The sequence below is a fragment of the Triticum urartu genome, unplaced genomic scaffold, assembly GCF_003073215.2.
Source record: "Triticum urartu cultivar G1812 unplaced genomic scaffold, Tu2.1 TuUngrouped_contig_10530, whole genome shotgun sequence".
Classification (NCBI taxonomy): domain Eukaryota; kingdom Viridiplantae; phylum Streptophyta; class Magnoliopsida; order Poales; family Poaceae; genus Triticum; species Triticum urartu.
Window position 1 is genome coordinate 1 of NW_024111407.1, and position 20,450 is coordinate 20,450.

At 38.9% G+C, this 20,450-nt stretch overlaps 1 protein-coding gene and 2 long non-coding RNA genes across 4 annotated transcripts; 2 read left to right on the top strand and 1 right to left on the bottom strand.

Annotated features, from left to right (window-relative positions):
• Positions 1-7,174: 7,174 nt before the first annotated feature.
• On the top strand, positions 7,175-8,132 carry LOC125526570. 2 transcript variants are annotated; one of them, XM_048691236.1, is made up of 2 exons: positions 7,175-7,526; positions 7,627-8,132. In XM_048691236.1, exon 2 carries the CDS (start codon positions 7,641-7,643, stop codon positions 7,902-7,904), a length of 264 nt encoding a protein of 87 aa, XP_048547193.1. In that variant the 5' UTR covers positions 7,175-7,526; positions 7,627-7,640; the 3' UTR covers positions 7,905-8,132. The 2 variants fall into 2 exon arrangements, with proteins under 2 accessions (XP_048547193.1, XP_048547192.1); XM_048691235.1 differs by having other exon boundaries at positions 7,370-7,526; positions 7,636-8,132.
• Positions 8,133-13,823: 5,691 nt separating this feature from the next.
• Positions 13,824-14,471, bottom strand: LOC125526572. Its single transcript, XR_007291784.1, has 2 exons — positions 14,406-14,471; positions 13,824-14,266 (listed from the first exon to the last, which is right to left on the bottom strand). It is a non-coding gene; the product is annotated as an uncharacterized LOC125526572 (long non-coding RNA).
• Positions 14,472-15,730: 1,259 nt separating this feature from the next.
• LOC125526571 lies at positions 15,731-16,472 on the top strand. Its single transcript, XR_007291783.1, has 2 exons — positions 15,731-15,851; positions 15,936-16,472. It is a non-coding gene; the product is annotated as an uncharacterized LOC125526571 (long non-coding RNA).
• The last annotated feature ends 3,978 nt before the right edge of the window (positions 16,473-20,450 follow it).

Consider the following 20,450-nt stretch of genomic DNA (forward strand, 5'->3'; position numbering starts at 1 on the left):
CGGTGCGCACCCATAACACGTCCCGGTCGCGCCCGGCTCGCCGCCACGGCTTATTGCCCTGCACCACTGCGGCCTCACGCGTGAAGTCCACAACGGGCTTCCCTCTCATGATCCGCATAACTCAACCCACGTCTTGATGCTCCTTCACAAGACCCGGCCAAGCCTGCATGCATCTAGCCTGCACGTACTAAACTGACTAATCAACACATGCAGCTCCACATCCGCTGCTATAGGTCTAGTACTACCACCACGGGCACACACAAGCCACACACACCACGCACGTAACGTGGTTTACTCCAACAGACACACCCAGAGCTGCCGACGCATGCGCCAAGGATAGCTGCCGAGACCTCAAGGGGAAGTGCCGGTGAGGAAGTTGTGAAATTCCAAGGCACCAATCTCTTAGTATTAATATTATCTTAGTAGTTAAGTGGTGACCTTTTGGATCGGACTGTTTTAAGTTTCTCTCTTATAATATATGCAGGATCGCATTGTGTTATGTTTATATCTATGCTAGATTGCTATGTTCGTACGTTGACCTACGTAGAATTTTTATTTGCAAGGTTTTGTATGGATTTAAGGTAGGACATCTCAGGGATGTGGATGTGGAGTGTGAGAAATGAGGTTCACCTCCAACGGATGCGTCCGGACGCGTCTATGGATGTATATGAGCCGAAATTAGATGACCGCGGCTGTAGATTCTCTAAGGAACACGAGTAGTGCAAAACTAAAAGGGAGGGGGTGGAAATTGTGGTTGACTGTGCTGACCTTCTAGTATGCCATAAAAGGGTTATGCTGCCATAACAAAACAAAAAAGAGCATTAGAAGAGCACTTGCATCCGTAGTTCACGTCAGACTGTACTGACAGCTTCATAGACGCATCAGGCGTTCGTTGACATGTACAATTATCAACAACAAGATATAGAGACTTCAATGTATATATTTTTTTGAAACTGGGACTTCAATATTTATAGTTCTCAAAGCATATATCGGACAGAGCAAAGCAGAAAAGTTTTTTTTTTTTGTTTGAGGCAAGAAAAGTTCAATACCCAGCCCCACTTTGCATCGTCCGGACAGAACAAATCCGACATTGCTTCTGGCCACAGCTGTAAGCCTGGTTCGGGAAACACTATTTGCGTCTTCTCAAAAAAAAGGGAAACACTATTTCCGGTTTAATGCACCAAATCAGGGAAATCCTATGTCCCCCGCGGGCGGCGAATAGAGGGGGCAACCCTGTCTCGGTAGCGCGATATGTGCTCATTTTTTTGGGTTGTTTTTCTGTACATTTTCTGTCTGTTTTTTGCTTTTGTCCGTTCACTACAAGTTTTTTTAGTTTTTTTTTACTTTTTGTGATATTTTGTGTCAGTTCTCCTTCAAAAAAAATTTCTTATCCCTTTTATATTTGTTTTTTCTTCTTCTTGCACATTTTCCTTTTTAATAGTTTTTTTAATATAACATGAATATTTTCCAAATGTATGGTGCAAATTTTTTAATACACACTGCACATTATTTAGTATACGATGTACATTTTTCAAGTAAACAGCAAACATGTTTTTTTATATTCGATGGACATTTCTGTAATATAAATTGAATACTCTTCTTATATACGACGATTTTGTTTAATTTTAATATTTATATTGATATTTGTTCATATATGATGAACATTTTTTAACATACACAGAGCATTTTTCATATAGACTACACTTTTCTTTTTAGAAATTATGATTTTTGTTAAAACATAGTTGCAATATATTTTTGGGTTGGAAACTGAACAGAAAACAAAAGAGAAGTAAAACACAGAAAAACCGCCGAGGGCAGAATAAGCTGGCCCATTTTCTCTGGCGGACGAGCATCAAATCTATATCTATACCTAATATTAAAGGATGGTGCGTTTCTCCAATTTAGCATACGATGTACATTTTTCAAATACACACCAAATGTACATTTTTGATATATAATTACAAATTCTGTGATATAAATTGAATATTCTTCTAATATATGCTGATTTTTTTTGTAATTTTCATAAATACATTGATATTTGTTAATATATGATGCACATTCTATTAATATACATAGACCATTTTTATATAGACTAAACTTTTTTTAAATAGTATTTGGTTTGAAAACGGGACTAAAAACAGAAGAGAAGAAAAACAAGGAAAAAATGGTCTTCGGCAGAATAGGCCGGCCCATTTTCTCTGGCTTCAGGCGGAGCCTCTTCTTTTTGACGGACGAGCATCCAATAGGATTATATAGGAACAATCACCAAAAAGGTACGTTTGTTTTTTGTCTCTGCTTCACTCTTATTCGTTTTTAACTTCTTTTTTTTATTTTCAAAAATATTATATGAACAACAGTTGTTTAAAACTTAATTTCTTGATTAAAAAAATATTTATCCATGTATTTGAAAATGTTAATACACTATAAAAAATATTTGCACAACTTTTAGACAATGTTGATAATATTAAAAAATGCCACGCATTTAAATAAATGTTAGTAACATAAAAAAACTTATACAATGTAAATAAAATGTTCATGTAATTCAGCAAAAATATATATACCATTCCAAAAGTGTACATGGTATTTTCAAAAATGTTCACGTGCTTCAAAAAATATGTGTTTAAAAATATTTTAGAAATATTATACAATGGAATAATGTCCGTGTAGTCTTAAATAAATTTTATGCGTCATTCATAAAATGTATATTGTTTATTTCAAAAATGTTTAACACATGTGCAAAAGAATATTCAAACCATTTACCTCAGAAATGTTTGTCATATATTTGAAAAATGTACATTGTGTAACAAACAATTAATATAGCGTATGTACATGAAAAATATACATAGTTTTTTTTGTGCAAAATTAGACATTTATACTGACATTTTAAGAAATTATTTATCCAATGTAGTCCATGGAGTTTAAAAAACTACTCCGTCAGTCTCATAATATAAGAGCGTTTTTGACACTAGTGTAGTGTAAAAAATGCTCTTATATTATGGGACAGAGGGAGTATTTCGTGTCATTCCAAAATGTTCAACATCTATTTGAAAAATGTTTAACATTTATTCAGAAAAGTGTTAAAAATATATTTGAAAAATGTGCATCGCGTACAAAACTAATGTTCCTAATCTATACGAAAAATATAAAACGTGTATGGAAATCAATTAGATATGTATTGAGTGAGAAATTAAAAAAATGTTTATATACTGCAAAAATAAGCTCGCATAATTTTTTTGAAAGATGTTTCGAATCATTCAAAAAAATATTGAACATGCATTTGAAAAATATTTAATACTTATCTAAAAGAATGTTCATCATTTATTTGAAACATGTTAAAGTGTATCTAAAATGTTCTGAATTTATAAAATATTGAAAATTTATTGATGAAATTAGACATGTGTAAAGAAAAGAACAAGAATATAACGGAGGTCACTTTCTTTGCCTCCTCCATGCCCATGGGAACATAGTACGTCGGCTTGATGTCATTCTCGTTTGGAACGGTGGTTGGTAGCTGCATTGGATGCAAAGTGGCCGGCTTGATGGAAGTTGCCGGCTGCATGGGATGCGAGGTCGGCCAATTCGATGCGATGGGAATTTACATCCTTACCGCTTTCATTGTCCATGTGAGAAAATGAAGAGAGACGGCTGGATCTGTTCACACGAACGAAGGAATAAAAGGATGGAACAAGATTCTTCCCCCCTAAAGCTAAGGGCCTGCATGATATGCACTACATTTAATTTTTTTTCCTAACTAAACTACACGCATGCACAACATGAAGGGGATGGGACCGTGCAATCTCCATTTTTAGGGAGGTGATGCGCGTGGGCTGTAGCTAGTGGAAGAGTAAAATTGCGGACTAATGGTGTACACCATATAATAGGAAAACTTTCTCCAAAAACTATACAGCTTATATGAGTAAACGGAGGGAGTGGAATATAAAAATCAAAGATAATCATTGATAAACGGTCAGGAAACTCAGGAAATAGAAAAAAAATACCCCTATATAAGCTTCTAAAACCAGTAAAAAAACCTGCCATAGAAGCTTTCCAAAACCGCTTCCAGGAACCATATCTGGCCCGCCGAACTAGCAATCGCCAAAGGTGAGACTGATCGTTCTGTCGGTACAGGTGAGGCATTTTCTTGGCGACCCAATAAAGAGTTACCGTAAGCAGCACACGCTGGAAAAGTAAAAAAGGGAAAGCCCATAAAGATGACAGGTTCCCTCGGTTTATTCCAGCCAGTTCTCCCCTGTTTTTCTTTTCTTTTTTAATTCTTTTACTCATTTTCTCCGTTTGTTTTTCTTTTTCTTTTTCTTTCATCTTTGTGTTGTTTGTTTTAATTTTTACTCTTTATCTTTTTTGATTCCATTTTTAAAAAAATTGTTATCTATAAAAATCAAGAATATTTTTTTTCAAAATTTGGGGAAATGTTCTGAATTTTCAAATTTTGAACATTTTTAAACTCATGGATTGTTTTTCAAATTCATGGATTTTTTTTCAAATTTTAAACATTTTTAAATTCATGAAAACAATTCAAATCCACAAACATTTTTTGATTTTACCAAGTGTCGATCGGCAGTTCATCTGCGGTCGATCACCAGGGAGGCACGACAAGCGTCTATGATTCAGAAACCCCGGCGCCTGCTGTCTACAATTAGATCTAGGCCAGGAGGTATATTTTGTACTAAAACATATAAAAAAATTAAAGAAAAGAGAAAGGGGGGCTAGACCAGGTTATCACAATTCATGCTTTAAAGATCTTACCACCTAACTGAAATCACCTTTGACAGCTATGTTCTTTCTCATAGTCGACTTAAGCCAAACTTATTACCTGCCATGTTCCCTGCAATAAAGAAGAAAAAAAATATAACATGTCATATGCCATACTGAATGATAGCTGAAAATTGAGATATAATAATGCCCTTCTCCACTAAATTACAGCTATCCAGTAGCGAGGCATCCTTGCATATTTTCACACTTATCTCTCTCTGGAGCATTATTCCCCAATATTAAAATGTTTTGCACTGAGAAAGTTACTGAGTTGGACAGAAAATGCCCTTGCCCCACCAGAAATTGCCTCACCTAGGTGGAGAGCCCACAAGATAGTAAAGAGGCACTGCCAATTGTCAAATGCAAATCAACATAGAGAAACTCCATGTGGTTCAGAAAGCTCTATTAACCTATCTCTCTGCCTATAAATAACGCATCACCAGATCGTGTCTCAACCGAAAATCATTATAGGAAAACCAGCAAGCCATAACACTTCTAGGGTTTCCCGTCCAGGTGCACAATGAAGCTTCTTCCTCTGTTTGTCCTTGCCATGGTAATGGTTAATGCTTGCGCCGTGTCTTCTCACACCGCGCCGAGAGACCATGTACTAGATGGAGTAGTGAAGATGGCAGCGACGGGAGAGGGGGCGGCGATCGACAATCACCATGCGATACCGAGGACAGAGTATAGCAGCTGGAGCAGCCCTGGAAACATGCCCGGAAGTGGCCATGACATTGATAGCGAAGAAGCCAAGCCATAAGCAGCCTGATATATGCATGCCTTTGTACGTAGCAGACTTTGCATGCTAGGGTACGTATACATACTCTTTTGAGTCATATATATAGTAGTAGTTCCATGTCGTGGGTTCCTCGTTGTGCTACCTATATGTAAATTAAGGTGAGCCGGATCACGTCTATATATTTACAGATGTTCCGTTTATATTGAATAAAGCAACATTTCTCTATATTCATTGATAGTTTACAGTATGAGCTCTTGAGTGCTACCAAGCTGATGAATCAGTCCGAATATACTAGAAGAACCATAAGAATATCAGTTAGGTACACAGTGAATCCTTTGTTATATGAATAAAAAATAAACCATTTACTTGAAGTTGATATTGCTATGAATTCATAAGATTGATGTTGAAGGAACAATATGATTTTGCTTATATTGCTATGTACACAGTGAATCCTTTGTTATATATATATCGAAGCGCCACGCTAGTGCGGTAAGTTGTTTTACCTCTTATTTATATATATATATATATATATATATATATATATATATATATATATATGGTCTAATAAATAACTGGGAAACCATGAAACAATCAAGTGTTGATTTGAGAAAATAAAAGAAATATATAACCATAACTATATGTAGACATGAAGGGAAACATGGATGTGCATACCGCATGCAATTGTTAACAAGAGTCTCGCCTGTTGTCTACTGGCATGATACAATTGCACACTAGTTAAGATCTTTAATTGTTGAAATAAAGTTTTCAGCGAATATTTCACTTTGGTGAAAAACTGTCCTCTCTCCTCAAAGGGCATGCATTGTTTATGTAAGCTGAAACCACACCAATTTGTTTATCTAAGCTAAAACCAAACCAATTTTTTTATATAACTTTCATTTGATACAATTTGGTGGAAAACAACTTCACTAAAAGCACTTTACATAAATCACTTGATAAAGTACAATATCTCAATAAGAGAATATATAAATTTCATATGATCCAATTTCATTGAAACAACTTACATAAATAGCTCCATAAAGGATCGAAATGGGTTTCAAGTCATTAGTGTATAGGTTCCCACCCTGTGGGATATTGGATTAAAGAGATGTCGTCCTTTGGTTCAGTATTTTCGCAAAATGCTAACTATTATTCTTGTAACTGTACTTATTCAATAATAGAAAGCCTTGACAAAATTACTGAGATTTATCTGCAGCTACAAGGTCGCTATGCTAACTAGCTATAAAGACGCTGTCTTATCTGATATATTCTGCTCAGCATTTATTCTGGACCCTCTAGTCTGCAAGAGAATTTTCATGTGCAGCGGCTGAGATGAGATCCCAGAGCCAAATGCCCAAGGGTCACGAGTAGTACTATTGTTGATAAACATGCAGTTAAATGAAGAAATCCACTGTGTTTAAGAGCTCAATGACTCCACTAATATCTGTCCTTCTACCTATATGCTTACATAGATAGATGATGACACTTTTAGTGCCCGACTGAAGCGGTTGGGTTAAAATTTAGGCAGGGTTATTCTCCACCTATAAATAAAATATGAAGTCGTCGTCGCGTCGTCGTAATAAAAGCATAAACCACTATCTTAGTGGGAAATACTATTGGTAGTGTTTGATGATTTATGCATAATTTATGATTACATTGACAGTGATTGGGTCAAGTAATCACCATAATCTTCAGAATTGGCGATATTTGCAAATAATTTATGTCACTGGCCATAGTAATGGGTGGGCTCTGATTTGGCTGCCATTTTTACTACAGGATTCTACTGGTCCCAAAGGCATGGCATGAGTACCTTTTACATCCACATGATATTTTTTTAATTCTAGTGCATCATTCAATAACCTTTTAGTTGTTAGGTTTTCTGCACATATGTATTGTGCACAAGTTTTTTCTGACTATATAAACCGTTCCTGACCTGACCTGACCAAACCATAGCCTTCAAGAAACAGCACGTATAATACTATCCAAACTTCAATCGAATCTCAAGGTGGAGATTTCCCAGGTATGACTCTTTGTTCAAGCTAGTTTCTTCTTGGTCATGACCATCTTTTATTCTTTGACCATTAACTTCATGAAATTCCTATGCATGTGTCTCTGTCAAGTTAATTCAGACACTATGAAAGAGCAACTGAAAGCAAGCAAGATTAAGATCTTGGCTGCCTTGCTGGTCTTCGCCATGGTTACTCAAGGCTTGGCGATTCGGGTCAAGGGGACCGTGAGGAATGACATCACCGACGAGGCTGTCAGTGCAAAAACCACCCTCGGTGCAGGCAGCAGCACAACCGTTGACAACCACCATGCAATCCCACGGGACCAGTATAGTAGCCATGGAGGAGAGGACGGATCAGGTGGCAGTGGTGGTGATACTACAAACAACTAGTGCCATTCTCTGAGACTGTTCTGTTCGCCCAAGATATATATTCTGATCTCTAATGTTATATTGTATAGATGCCAGCAGCGCTAATATTATTACTATTCATGCCTACATGAAAATAAGCTGCTTAAGGGAAGAGTAATGTCAAAGACCATACACATGTTATTTACATCCTCACAGAAGGAAAAAAACTATGTTTTATTGGAAAAATAAAGAAGCTATATATGTAATAGATGTAGTATTCTCGTGTGTGTGTGTAAGGAAACTTTCATGATGTTACATGGCAACCATCAATAAAATCCATGCCTACAATCTGTTGTTCAGGAAAGAACCAAAATAACTGCATGCTCCTTGCAAAAAAAGAAAAGAAAAACTGCATGCTTACAGTTGAGTACTGATTAATCATGGTTTTATGCTTCAATTTCTAAGTTATAAGAAGATTTGTCCTACACATACTAAGGGCGACTCTAATCGATGCCCAAAGCTCCATCCCCAAAACTGAAATCCAAAAAACATTCTGGGTATTGGGAAGGTGGCTTATAAATGATGCCCAAAACTTAATCCCAAAAATAGTTTTTGAACTAAATTCTCCAGCTATGTGCATTCATATGAACATATTACATTCCATAATTAACACATGAACATCATTTAAACATTGAATTTATAATTAAACACAATACCAACTACATAATTTGAACTACATTATTGAACATAACTAAACATAATAAAAGTAAACTAAAACACAGGCTTAAACAATAATAGATCTACCATATAGTTCAAGATTTTTAGTCCTTCTCGGAGGAGGATGAGGAAATGACGATGAAGTTGCGAGCAGCCTCCTCATTGGCTGCCTTATTCTCCTCCTCTTCCACCTCCTTGGCATCGATGTCTTCCTGTAGCCGATGAAGGCCAACTTGCGGGACCTTCGTTGTGCCTTATAGGAGGCACGGTGCTCATGGTGTGTGTGATCTCGGCGTGACATGAGGCCAAAGAGGCCTCAATTTCTTGATTCTCGTCAATAGTGCATACCCTGTGAGTGGTGAACTTGGCACATTACAAAGGCGAAATAGACCTAGGTTGTTAGGTGTTCGTCCATGAACTCATCACACCCTCCCGCTCCAGCTCGCGCTCAAGCTCCTCCCAGCATGCTAGTTAGGGATTGGACTCAATGGAGGATTTCGACGCCATCATCAAGTCTTTGGCCTCTAGAGAGGGAATGTTGTACGACAACATAGAGGAGTTTTTGGAATTTTTGAGTGTGGTGGAGCGACTAGACCTCGAAGGAATGACAGATGTGCTAGACTCGCCAGTGTGGAGGAGCTTCTTGTTGGGTCATGAAGAAGCCACCATGATAGCTGCACAGTTACGGTTAGGATGTTGAGTAGCATTGTTAGTGGGCGGGGGAGCCAAATTTGTGGCTAGGAATGGGAAGGTGAGGGCCATGCTGGTGGATAGAAGGCGAGAGAGGTGGCTAATCAATGATGGCGGCTAGGAGCCGAAATGTCACTTGCACATCTTCTAGGGTTTTGGAGACTGGATTGGGACAAGCTAGATGACGTCAATATATTGGAAATGAAGACAAATTTTGTAGGCTATTTCCAAAAGAGTTTTACATTGTATTTCTCAGTCACATTCGTTTTGGCTTGCTTTTCAAGTATTCACTTCAACAAGTTGGATTGCATGCATGTTTAAAAAATATTCTCATGTTGTAGAAGCTGTATTCAATTCAATTTGGAAGGTACCAAGAGAATGTGTAGCAATAAAATTTGTATACACCAGTGCACATTTTGTCTCCTGAGTCCATGGAACATGGGATTTTGAAAATATTTTAAATCATATCAAGCATTAGATTTTTTTTTTGCAAAATCTCGTACGAATATAAATATGTTCTCTACATACATGTACATTTTCATTAATAAATACTTGCAATTATGCACTACTCAAAAGCATTGTAATAACAATTGTGTGGATTGACATATAATAGCAACTAGCTCATCTATTATAGATTTGGATTTTTAAGCCCGTAGATTCATACATTTATGTCCATAGTGAGAATCCACATGTTAAGAAAGAAGTACTTAATTAGGAAAATAAACTTAAAGGAACTGCTGATTAAAAAAGGGACCACAATAGACAGTGAACGTTCCCTTGGAAGGATGGCATTTGCGAATCTTTTTATGGGAAGTTCTTCAAACACACATGGCAGTTCTCTCCAGAAACACATGGCAAAATATGCAAGCAAAGGAATTTTGCTGTGAAACTTGTTGTGTTCACTTGAAGGAATTGCCATGCTCCTACAACATAAATTATCCTTAAAATGGTCTTATGTTGCCACTGATTTTCTGACAATACATTACACAGAACTGAGACATAAATTAGTATTCCCTTTAGCAATAATAATAGAAAATGAACCAATGTATCCAATACTTATCACATCTCATTAAACTTTTTAAAAAATTCATTTTTTTAATTTTCCACAACATTTCACTTAGTTAAGAATTATATCACCAAAGCACCATTGTAGTGAACCAACCTAAGGTTGGATGGCTTGTAGGTGGGTGATGTACACACAAAGCACCAGGGATCAAATCTTAGGTTTGGCATAGGTGTGTCCTATAAAGGAGAAATGTTCTTTCAGTTACAGGCGACGTCCCCATCGATAGCGAGGCTCCTGTGGTGACTTTCTCAATCTCAAGAGGCACCAACTCAGTCTCTAGGAAGTACTCACAGGGGTAAGGTGTGCATTCATAGGGGTGAGTGTATGCCCGTGTATTTGTGTGTCTGCATCTGTATTGTGTTTCTACAAAAATTGTAAGGCAAGTATTTCTAAAGGCATCCGTGCGATCCACCACAAAAAAAATCATGAACAAACCAACACAAGTTTTATCTTACCAAAGAGGTCTGAAATTGTAACGAGGAATTAATGGTCATAAATTTTCTTTTACAAATTGAAAAACAAGGCTAAGATAATGTAAAGGTGAGAATGTAACTGAAAATTGATATCTTCAAACAAAGATCATACTCAATAAACTACAAAAAATAAAAGAGAAAAAGGCATAATTAAGTATAACTACAGAAGGAGACTAAGTTTAAACTATGAAGTATTTGAGATCAGCAAACGTTTCAAATTCTGTGATAACCTAAGTAGTGACCAAGAAATATAATTTGCACTTTGATGTTTTACTGATCAAATCTATATATGATCTGGTGGGTTCGATGGAGAATCTTCAATAAATTGATATGCCATGTCTAATATTTTGTCGAATTAATGGGATACAACCTGATTTCATGGTGGAAAAATGACAGCAAAGTGTACTACTTGCTTTTTACCACCCCATAGTAATTTCGTATCATCTGCCAGATTATGTATTTCTGAAGATGTGGTAGTGCCTATCGCCGTAGCCAACTTGTTGCAGGTAATGGTTGATTATGCAAAAATCACCGAGCACCTGAAATAGCTCATCCCACATTAATCTAGTGGTTTCCACTTTACGGGGTAATGAGTTGTCCTTTTTTCATTAGTGCTCAGTGGAGAATAATTACTTGATAGGGACACAACACATGCCACTACAAGTGTCATAGTCGTCCAATCTAGCTATATAGGCATATATTATATAGCTAGGTGAGGTCTTTTTTTGGAAAAGCAAGGTGAGGTATACTATTTAGCTTTAGTGCTTTCCTGTCATGGAAAAATGGGGCACTATGTGAAGATGACACACAAAGCAGATAACCCCCCCGTATCAAAATATAGGACATTTTTACACTGTTATAGAGTCTAAAAACCTCTTATAAAAAGTTACAAGAATCTTAAAAATCGACGGTGCTCTAGTAAGTTAGGTAAGGAAACCAACAATATTCATTTTTCCTCTTCCAGTAAAAGCAAAAGTAAACATGATCAGTACCAGTTAATGCTGTGAACAACATACACATGAAATTGACATATTAGTTTTCCTCTATATGTCCATAGATTAGTTTTCGCAAAAATAAAATTGAAAAATACATCCATAGATTCATACCTTGCTCTCAACCCATTGGTATACCTGAGTCTTTCTTTAGTAAGTGTACAGAGAAGATGGAACCAAGGGTCTTTGCTGCTAATGTTACTAAATATGGCAAAATTAATTTGGTAAGACCCATCTTTATCAGCTGTAAACTATTACTCACATCTTTATATGGAAACTAAGGTTGTGCAACAGTCCTATGTTGCATTAGGTTTTTATATATGTTTATCTTATGATGTAAGTGGGAATGGTACTGGAATCCATGCACTTTACCGACAACAGGATAATTAAATCAAGAGGCTAAACGCAACCAACAATCCAATTGGTTCACTATGGCTTGGGCAAATCTAGTTTCCACTAGTAGTCAGATAAAGCAAAGTGCGAGATCTGCTTTTCACCTGCAATCCTATAAAGTACAATGATTAACAGCAACAGATAACTTCCGCACTTGACTTCATATTGACTTCGGTGGGTTTCACCTAGATCTCCAACAAAAATTATCTCTTGAAACTTTTCTTTCGTCCTTTTAGTTACTCATAAAGAATTTCGGTGCATACTGTACAAAATGATATATTTTTTGTATAGCTTTGTATACCAACCAAAGAATGAAGGGATTAATTGAATAGTCCAGCCAATAAGTTTCCTGTCCATAATGTCTAGCCTATAATTTAATCAACTTAGGATATTTTGCCATCTTAGATGGTGAAATTTCTGTCGATTGATACATTTGGCATGTTTAATTTGGAAAATACTAGACCTTAATTAGTTTATTCATTTTCTCATCTTTCCTTTAAATTTTATTTTTCTTTACCCAAGTTGTATAATCATTTTTGTTATTATATCATGCTTTTCGTATGTCCACATTCAAATAACTGCCATTAAACAAAAGAAAATTCCATCGTTAACTTTATAAACTAGAGCCTAGAGGATACCCCGTGCATTGCCACGGGAATTGGTTGATGAAAATTTGGGTTTATAACATGAGCACCAAAATTAAACATACATATGACTTATTATATTGATTTATATTGCTGTAACAATATTTATGGAATATAAGTATAGTAATTGAATGGAAAACATTTTCCCTTGCATGGTTGAATGTTGTGGTTGGTTTTTTCCCATGCATGTTGAGGTGGGCCTTATCCCCCTCAATTATATGGTGAGGTGGCATGCTTGTATGTTGAGATAAATAAGTTAGTGGGGATGACTCTCTTAGGTATATTGGATTTGGATATATATTATCTTACAATGGCTCCGTTTAGTAATACGGATGAAAAATAGTCTCGCCGTTCTTGTTTTCAGTGCTGTGATATTAGTAGATATTTTCTTGCAAGAAAATATCAATTTACTTGGCATGTATAACTGGGTGAAAACACCCCTCATTCGGACAAATCCATATAGCTGGTCATACATGCATGCATGGGTGTACAGAATGACCATTTGTGCATATCTTGGTACACCAAACAAATTGTACCTTCGAGAAATTACACAAATTAAATCAAGCTTGGAATCATACAGAAGTGCCAATTAATGATATGTGTATACTACAAAAGTGTGAAAATTCTTGAACCAGAGGAAACGACACGACGGCTACATACTCATATACAATGTGTACGTAAGACCCACATGCATTAGACAACCACATATAAACAATATGGAGGTTTTCCTAATGAGCGCTTGTTTGGGCATATTCTTTTCGAGATAAGACAACTTGCATGGTTTACATAAAACGAGAAAAGATTAACATAAATACATACGTACTTGAGGCTTGATTCATGTCTACAGTATTATCGTACACATCCGATCAAGTACGTGTTTGTTTAACCCTTCACTTTGGAAGGAAAGGAGATACTGAATGTTGTGGTTCAGTTAATCTTTCTAGCATCAAAAAGTTTTTAACATCAACTACACCACAAGTAAAGTAGCCTTGCAATAGAGCTGTGAAGACTCTTATTTATAAATATAATAATTTCAGAAGTACAATATACACGTACTTGAACATTAAGTCGATCAAAACAAGATAAAAGTTACATAGCAAGCACATACATGATCTCAAACTATTACTTATCTTCAGTTTTTTTTCCATGATAATAGTGGGAGTTAGTGTCCTCCACCTTCTGTGCTCTCCTTGGAACTGTGGAACATTCCTTGGCAGGGGTAGTTCCCTAGTGGACACGCATGATGTATTTCCTCACCAGCAGGGGTACTCCTTCCATCAACAGTACTAGAAGTCAGTTTGCGCATGTTCTTCATGTGCATTGCATTCCCTTCGATGTTCCTTGAATGCACACATGGGCATGAATTGGTAAGAAGCATTGCCATGACCACACACACAATGACTTTCATTGTCGATACTTCTTGTAGGCCCTAAGTAATAAACATACATAGGTTAGTCACTGAGCTCCATTTTATGCAGTCTGTATAAAAAAACATACAGAGTGATATGCTAAGGGCTTTCAAAATAATGCAACATCGAATGCACATGCATAAAATTGTAAATATTTACCAAACAAGGATATTGCTGAAGTGCAGCTAAAGGCTTGTCATTCACCTTCTCTTGGTAGCCAAAAATGTGATACGGTGATGCACTACTTATAGGAGATAAAAGTGGTGATGTTCGATTTGAACTGTTCAAGGTAAACCTTCTGGGGTAAAAATTTGATTCTCCACCAATAAAAGATACTAGACAACTGAAAGTGGGTGAATTTGATGTACCTGGAATATGATAGGTCAATTTGCATTAATTGTAAGACTCTATCAAACATTGTGAATGGACATTTACTATCTTTCCCAACATTATCACACCAGGAGAATGGAAGGTGTAATGATAGATTGAATGTATCTACTTTTTCAGCTGTCTTATTGCTCTGAAAAAAGAGTGCCTTATTTAACCATTAAATATAATGTAAAATGCAGTTCGAGATGTACTTTATTAGGGGTGACTTTGAAACTACATATCGGCCTTGGCTCAAGATTGAATGTGTTCCATGCCATACTATCTGAAATTAACACCACGACACGACATTGTCATGTTCTTCCATCTCTTCAGCAGCACCGCAGTATGTGTTTCAGCATATTGCACTCCTTGCATGTTGACGGTATTGTTTAATCAATCTATTTCGGCGCTCCCTGGAGTGAGAGTTGCATGTTGTCACAGGCCCTAAGTAATAACCATATATATATATATATATATGGTTAGCCCTTCTCATCCATGGAGTTGTATTTGATTTTCATTGTAATGACTTCAGTCATTCTACTGACGCACTAAAATTATGTCCTTGTTCATAAGGAACCAAGATATGCAAATGGTAATCTTGGTTCTTAGTTTGCGAACAACTAACTAAAACTGTGTACTGAATGTCTGGTTATTAAGATGATATATAAAGGTAATTGTGGCACTCTTTCACGTAGAATATTTATTTCAAATTTTATAACAACCTGCTAATTACTACTTCGTGTAAGTACCCATATTTTTTAAGACAAGACAGCTGAAAATTACTTTAGATAAGTCACACTTCAAATGACCATAGGTTGATAATGGAGAAACCTAATCCACCATCTTTTTTAAGACAAGACAGCTGAAAATTACATCCACGGTGTCATTATTTAAATAGAAAATTGTATTTTACCACTGGAGATGATAGCGCAAGACGCCATATATGGATCTTCCAAAGTAAATTTCTGGATTCTGCCATGAACAGTAAAACAACGTATATCTTTACCTTAGCGTTGAAGTCATGGGGGGAGTAGTTTTCTCCCCACCATCATTTCCCCACACAATCTCCAGTCAGTGGAGAATCAATTTTCCATGTTAGATTGTCAAATGTGAACAAACAAAGAGGCGAACATCCATTCTTGCCCCCTATAAGTAGCTCATCACATCACACTAAGTTTATTCTCTACTAGAGAGTTGTACGAAACCATTCAGTTCAACTAATTTGAGCAGAATTATGTAAGTATCACTTCTTGCATTTCGAAGTGCATTGTCTTCCTGCAGTTATCCGAATTAACAGTCTTGTTTTCTTATTTCCATTAGTACACTATTCGTAATGAAGATCGGTGTGATCATGTTTGTTGGGCTGATTTTTATCAACTTATGCACCTGCATGCCAAGAAATGTGGCGAACCATGGATCTCACGATGCAACTGTGCCACACAAGGAGATGCGCAATTTGATGTCTAGCACTGATGGAAGGAATGGGCCTCCGAGCAACGATCACCAGTGCCCACTTGGAACCTACCCTAATTGCCAAGGGGTGTCCCAGAATACTCAAGAAGCAGCTCTAGATGTTGGAGGAAACTAAGGGAAACTGAGGGATTATGAGATGGAATTAATACCCCCAGTTTATGTTGCTTTTACTTCCACGTACGGAGTCATTTGGCTTGAGATATGCTCCATGTTGTCAATGTTTCTGCACAGTCCGTCCATACCACCCTATATCATAATTGCCCTATATGCTACACACCATCAAGTTCTCAGGAATGTACCTATCCTGTATGCCACTGATGTACAGGTTGAATTGACAGATACTCATATGTGTGTGATACTTGAGTAAAATATTTTCGAAGCTAAGATACAGTAAAGTATGCTGCGTATACACTTCCACCGCACTTCGACGCTCATCTAGAGATGCTTATGCTTCTAACGAAGCATCCCTCGGGCAGAGATGCTTAGGTTTATTCTTGTTCCGTTTTAAAGGAAAGAACACACCTTTGGAACTCTACTATGGCTCTCAAGTCTGAACTCATGTTGATCTCCAGAAGAAAGTATGTTGGACAGACCTCTCTCTCTCTCTCTCTCTCTCTCTCTCACGCAGCTAGACGGAGGTAGAAGAAAGAGTAGGACACCCCGGCCGCACAAACACACACACCCACGGCCGCAGCTTTGTAGTCCTACAGCAAACGCAACGCCCACGTTTCTCCTGTGCACACACGCACGAACGCCCAGCTAGCTTCTGCTGCGAGGGAGCGATCCGCCCGGCCATGCACACGACGCGCACTACGCGAAGGACGCGGCCAGCTCAAACCGATTGCTGCCAACGGCCTGACTACAACCACTACATGCACGCACACGCTACTGCCACAAGGGCACAGACTACACACGATATGCACATACGTATCCACAGCTGTGACCCAGCCCGCGGATCCGACCTGGCGCACCAACGCCGGTCGCACCGTCACGGACTCGACCTAGCGCACTGACGCCGGTCGCACCGTGCTCCATCACGACTTTTCCCCAACAAAGTCGCTGCCTATTTTAGGGTGAACCCAAATCTTTGTCAAATTTGTAAAATGCAGCAAGCCTTGTGCATGTCAAAGCTTAGGCTTCAGGCTGTACATGGAAATATACCAACAACAAAAAAGATCTTGGCAGTCGTGGACTGAAACAAGCAAAATCAGTGCTCAACTAGTTTTCTTATACTTTTAGTCGCCAACAGTGCAATCACAAGACCAACGTTTCCTGTTCTTGCAAGAGTTGGCGAAAGACAGCGTGAGTTTACAAAAATAAATTGTTGTCCTAACAGTGTTGCCACATGCCTCAAAGCATCTAATCAACGAACAAAAAAAAGACCATGCATATATGCAAATTGGAAAAACAATGCTGAAAGCCTGAAACCCATTAGAGGACATAAGCAACAACAGTTCGAAAAGGCCATTGCATGTGTCACACTAGCGAGGATGTCGATGTTGCGGATGTCTTCGGCAGGAATAGGGTCGGGGCCGGCGAAGGGGTTCGAGGCATCGGAGAGGGAGGAGGAGGAGGCGAAGGGCATGGTGGCGATGGGAGGTGGGGGTTAGAGGCGGCTCGGGTAAACGGAGAAGGGAGGGTGGGCGGTGGCGGCAAGGGAGGGCGACGGCCGGGGTGTGATGCGGCGGCAGGAGGAACTGCGGCGGAAGCGTTAGGTTTAGGAAAGTTATGCGGTATGTGATACCATGTGGATTGTGAATATTTGCATTGGTCGTATGCTGTAGCATATATAAAGTACATGGGCATGAATATGTCAACCGTATCCGCTATACATGGAAAGGATTGGGAGATTTCCGTAGACTACGAAACAATAAAACAAGATCCTAGCTGCCTAATGTACATGCGATCATGAGTATCTCAACACCCCCGCAGTCGATGCGTCGGTATCTCAACACCACCACCCCCCACCCCCCCCGCGCGTAGTCGATATGTCACCAGTGACGCATAGACTGGACCAGAACTCCTCGAAGGTTGACGTCGATAACCCCTTGATCATGACATCGGCAAACTGCTGAGCCATAGGAATGTGTAACACATGAATGTGGCCAAGAGCCACCTGCTCATGCACGAAGTGTATGTTGAGCTCGATGTGCTTCGTGCGGCGATGATGAACGGGGTTGGCAGAGAGGTAAACAGCCGAGATGTTGTCACAGTACACAAGAGTGGCATGTGAAAGGTCGTGATGGAGCTCCTGAAGAAGTTGCCATAATCAAAAACACTCAGCAACGGCATTGGTACTCTGCCTCAGCACTGAAACGAGAGACTATAGGTTGTCGTTTCGACGAGCAGGAGATGAGGGATGGTCCGAGGTAAATGCAGTAGTCGGAGGTGGACTGGCGTGTGTCCGGACAACCAGCCCAGTCCGCATGAGAGTAGGCGACCATGTCGGTGGAGGAGGATGCTGTCAAGGAGAGCCCAAGGGACATGGTGCCGCGAATGTAACGCAGAATCCGCTTCACCAGGTTCCAGTGACTGTCGCGTGGAGCATGCATGTGTAAGCACACCTGCTGTACTGCATACTACAAATCCGGCCGGGTGAAAGTCTGATGTCTACTACACAACCTTCTTCTTGTAGATGTTGTTGGGCCTCCAAGTGCAGAGGTTTGTAGGACAGCAACAAATTTCTCTCAAGTGGATGACCTAAGGTTTATCAATCCGTGGGAGGCGTAGGATGAAGATGGTCTCTCTCAAACAACCCTGCAACCAAATAACAAAGAGTCTCTTGTGTCCCCAACACCCAATACAATGGTAAATTGTATAGGTGCACTAGTTCGGCGAAGAGATGGTGATACAAGTGCAATATGGATGGTAGATATAGGTTTTTGTAATCTGAAAATATAAAAACAGCCAGGTAACTAATGATAAAAGTGAGCACAAACGGTATTGCAATTCGTTGAAACAAGGCCTAGGGTTCATACTTTCACTAGTGCAAGTTCTCTCAACAATAATAACATAATTGGATCATATAACTATCCCTAATCATGCAACAAAGAGTCACTCCAAAGTCACTAATAGCGGAGAACAAACGAAGAGATTATGGTAGGGTACGAAACCACCTCAAAATTATCCTTGCTGATCGATCTATTCACGAGTCCGTAGTAAAATAACACGAAGCTATTCTTTCCGTTCGATCTATCGTAGAGTTCGTACTAGATTAACACCTTAAGACACAAATCAACCAAAACCCTAATGTCACCTAGATACTCCAATGTCACTTCAAGTATCCGTGGGTATGATTATACGATATGCATCACACAATCTCAGATTCATCTATGAAACAAACACAAAGAACTTCAAAGAGTGCCCCAAAGATTCTACCGGGGAATCAAGACGAAAACGTGTGCCAACCCTAATGCATAAGTTCACGAGGTCACGGAACTCGCAAGTTGATCACCAAAACATACATCAAGTGGATCACGTGATATCCCATTGTCACCACAGATAAGCACATGCAAGACATACATCAAGTGTTCTCAAATCCTTAGAGACTCAATCCGATAAGATAACTTCAAAGGGAAAATTCAATTCATCACAAGAGAGTAGAGGGGGAGAAACATCATAAGATCCAAATATAACAGCAAAGCTCGCGATACATCAAGATCGTGCCGACTCAAGAACACGAGAGAGAGAGAGAGAGATCAAACACATAGCTACTGGTACGTCATGGAGAGCACCGGGATGATGAAGATGAACACCGGAGAGGGCCGGACCCCCCCTCCGGCAGGGTGCCGGAATGGGTCTAATCGGTTTTCGGTGGCTACAGAGGCTTCAGGCGGCGGAACGCCTGATCTATTGTGTTCTCTGGTGTTTTTAGGGTATATGGACATATATAGGCAAAAGAAGTCGGTCAGGGGAGCCACGAGGGGCCCAGAGGGTGGGGGCGTGCCCAGGGGGTAGGGCCCGCCTCCCTGCCTCGTGGCTTCCTTCACTACAAGAAATATGTCAACTTGTGACCCTCTGTTAGTGACCTTGGAAGAATTGGTCATAGATCTATGACCATTTCAGACCAATTGGTCAAAAGTTGTTCGGGGGGCTCCAAAACCTAAACTATAACGACCATTTTGGTCAGAAAGGTCGTAATTTCCTTACACGAAATGGTCATAAAGCAGATAGCACTGGTCTGCTGCCTTATTTCTAGCTGATCATGACCAATATAGATGGTCATAACCTTGTAAATTGTGGTGGGTTGCATGACTAGGCGCCACCTCATCAGTTTTGCCTATGTGTCATGTCCATGTGACAGTTTTTGCCCTAGGTTGTGAAACAACCTATATTTCTGTCATTCCCAAAATTCCCAAAAAA

Coding starts and splice junctions, on each gene's coding strand:
- LOC125526570 (XM_048691236.1), top strand. CDS start 7,641: ATGAAAGAGCAACTGAAAGCAAGCAAGATTAAGATCTTGGCTGCCTTG.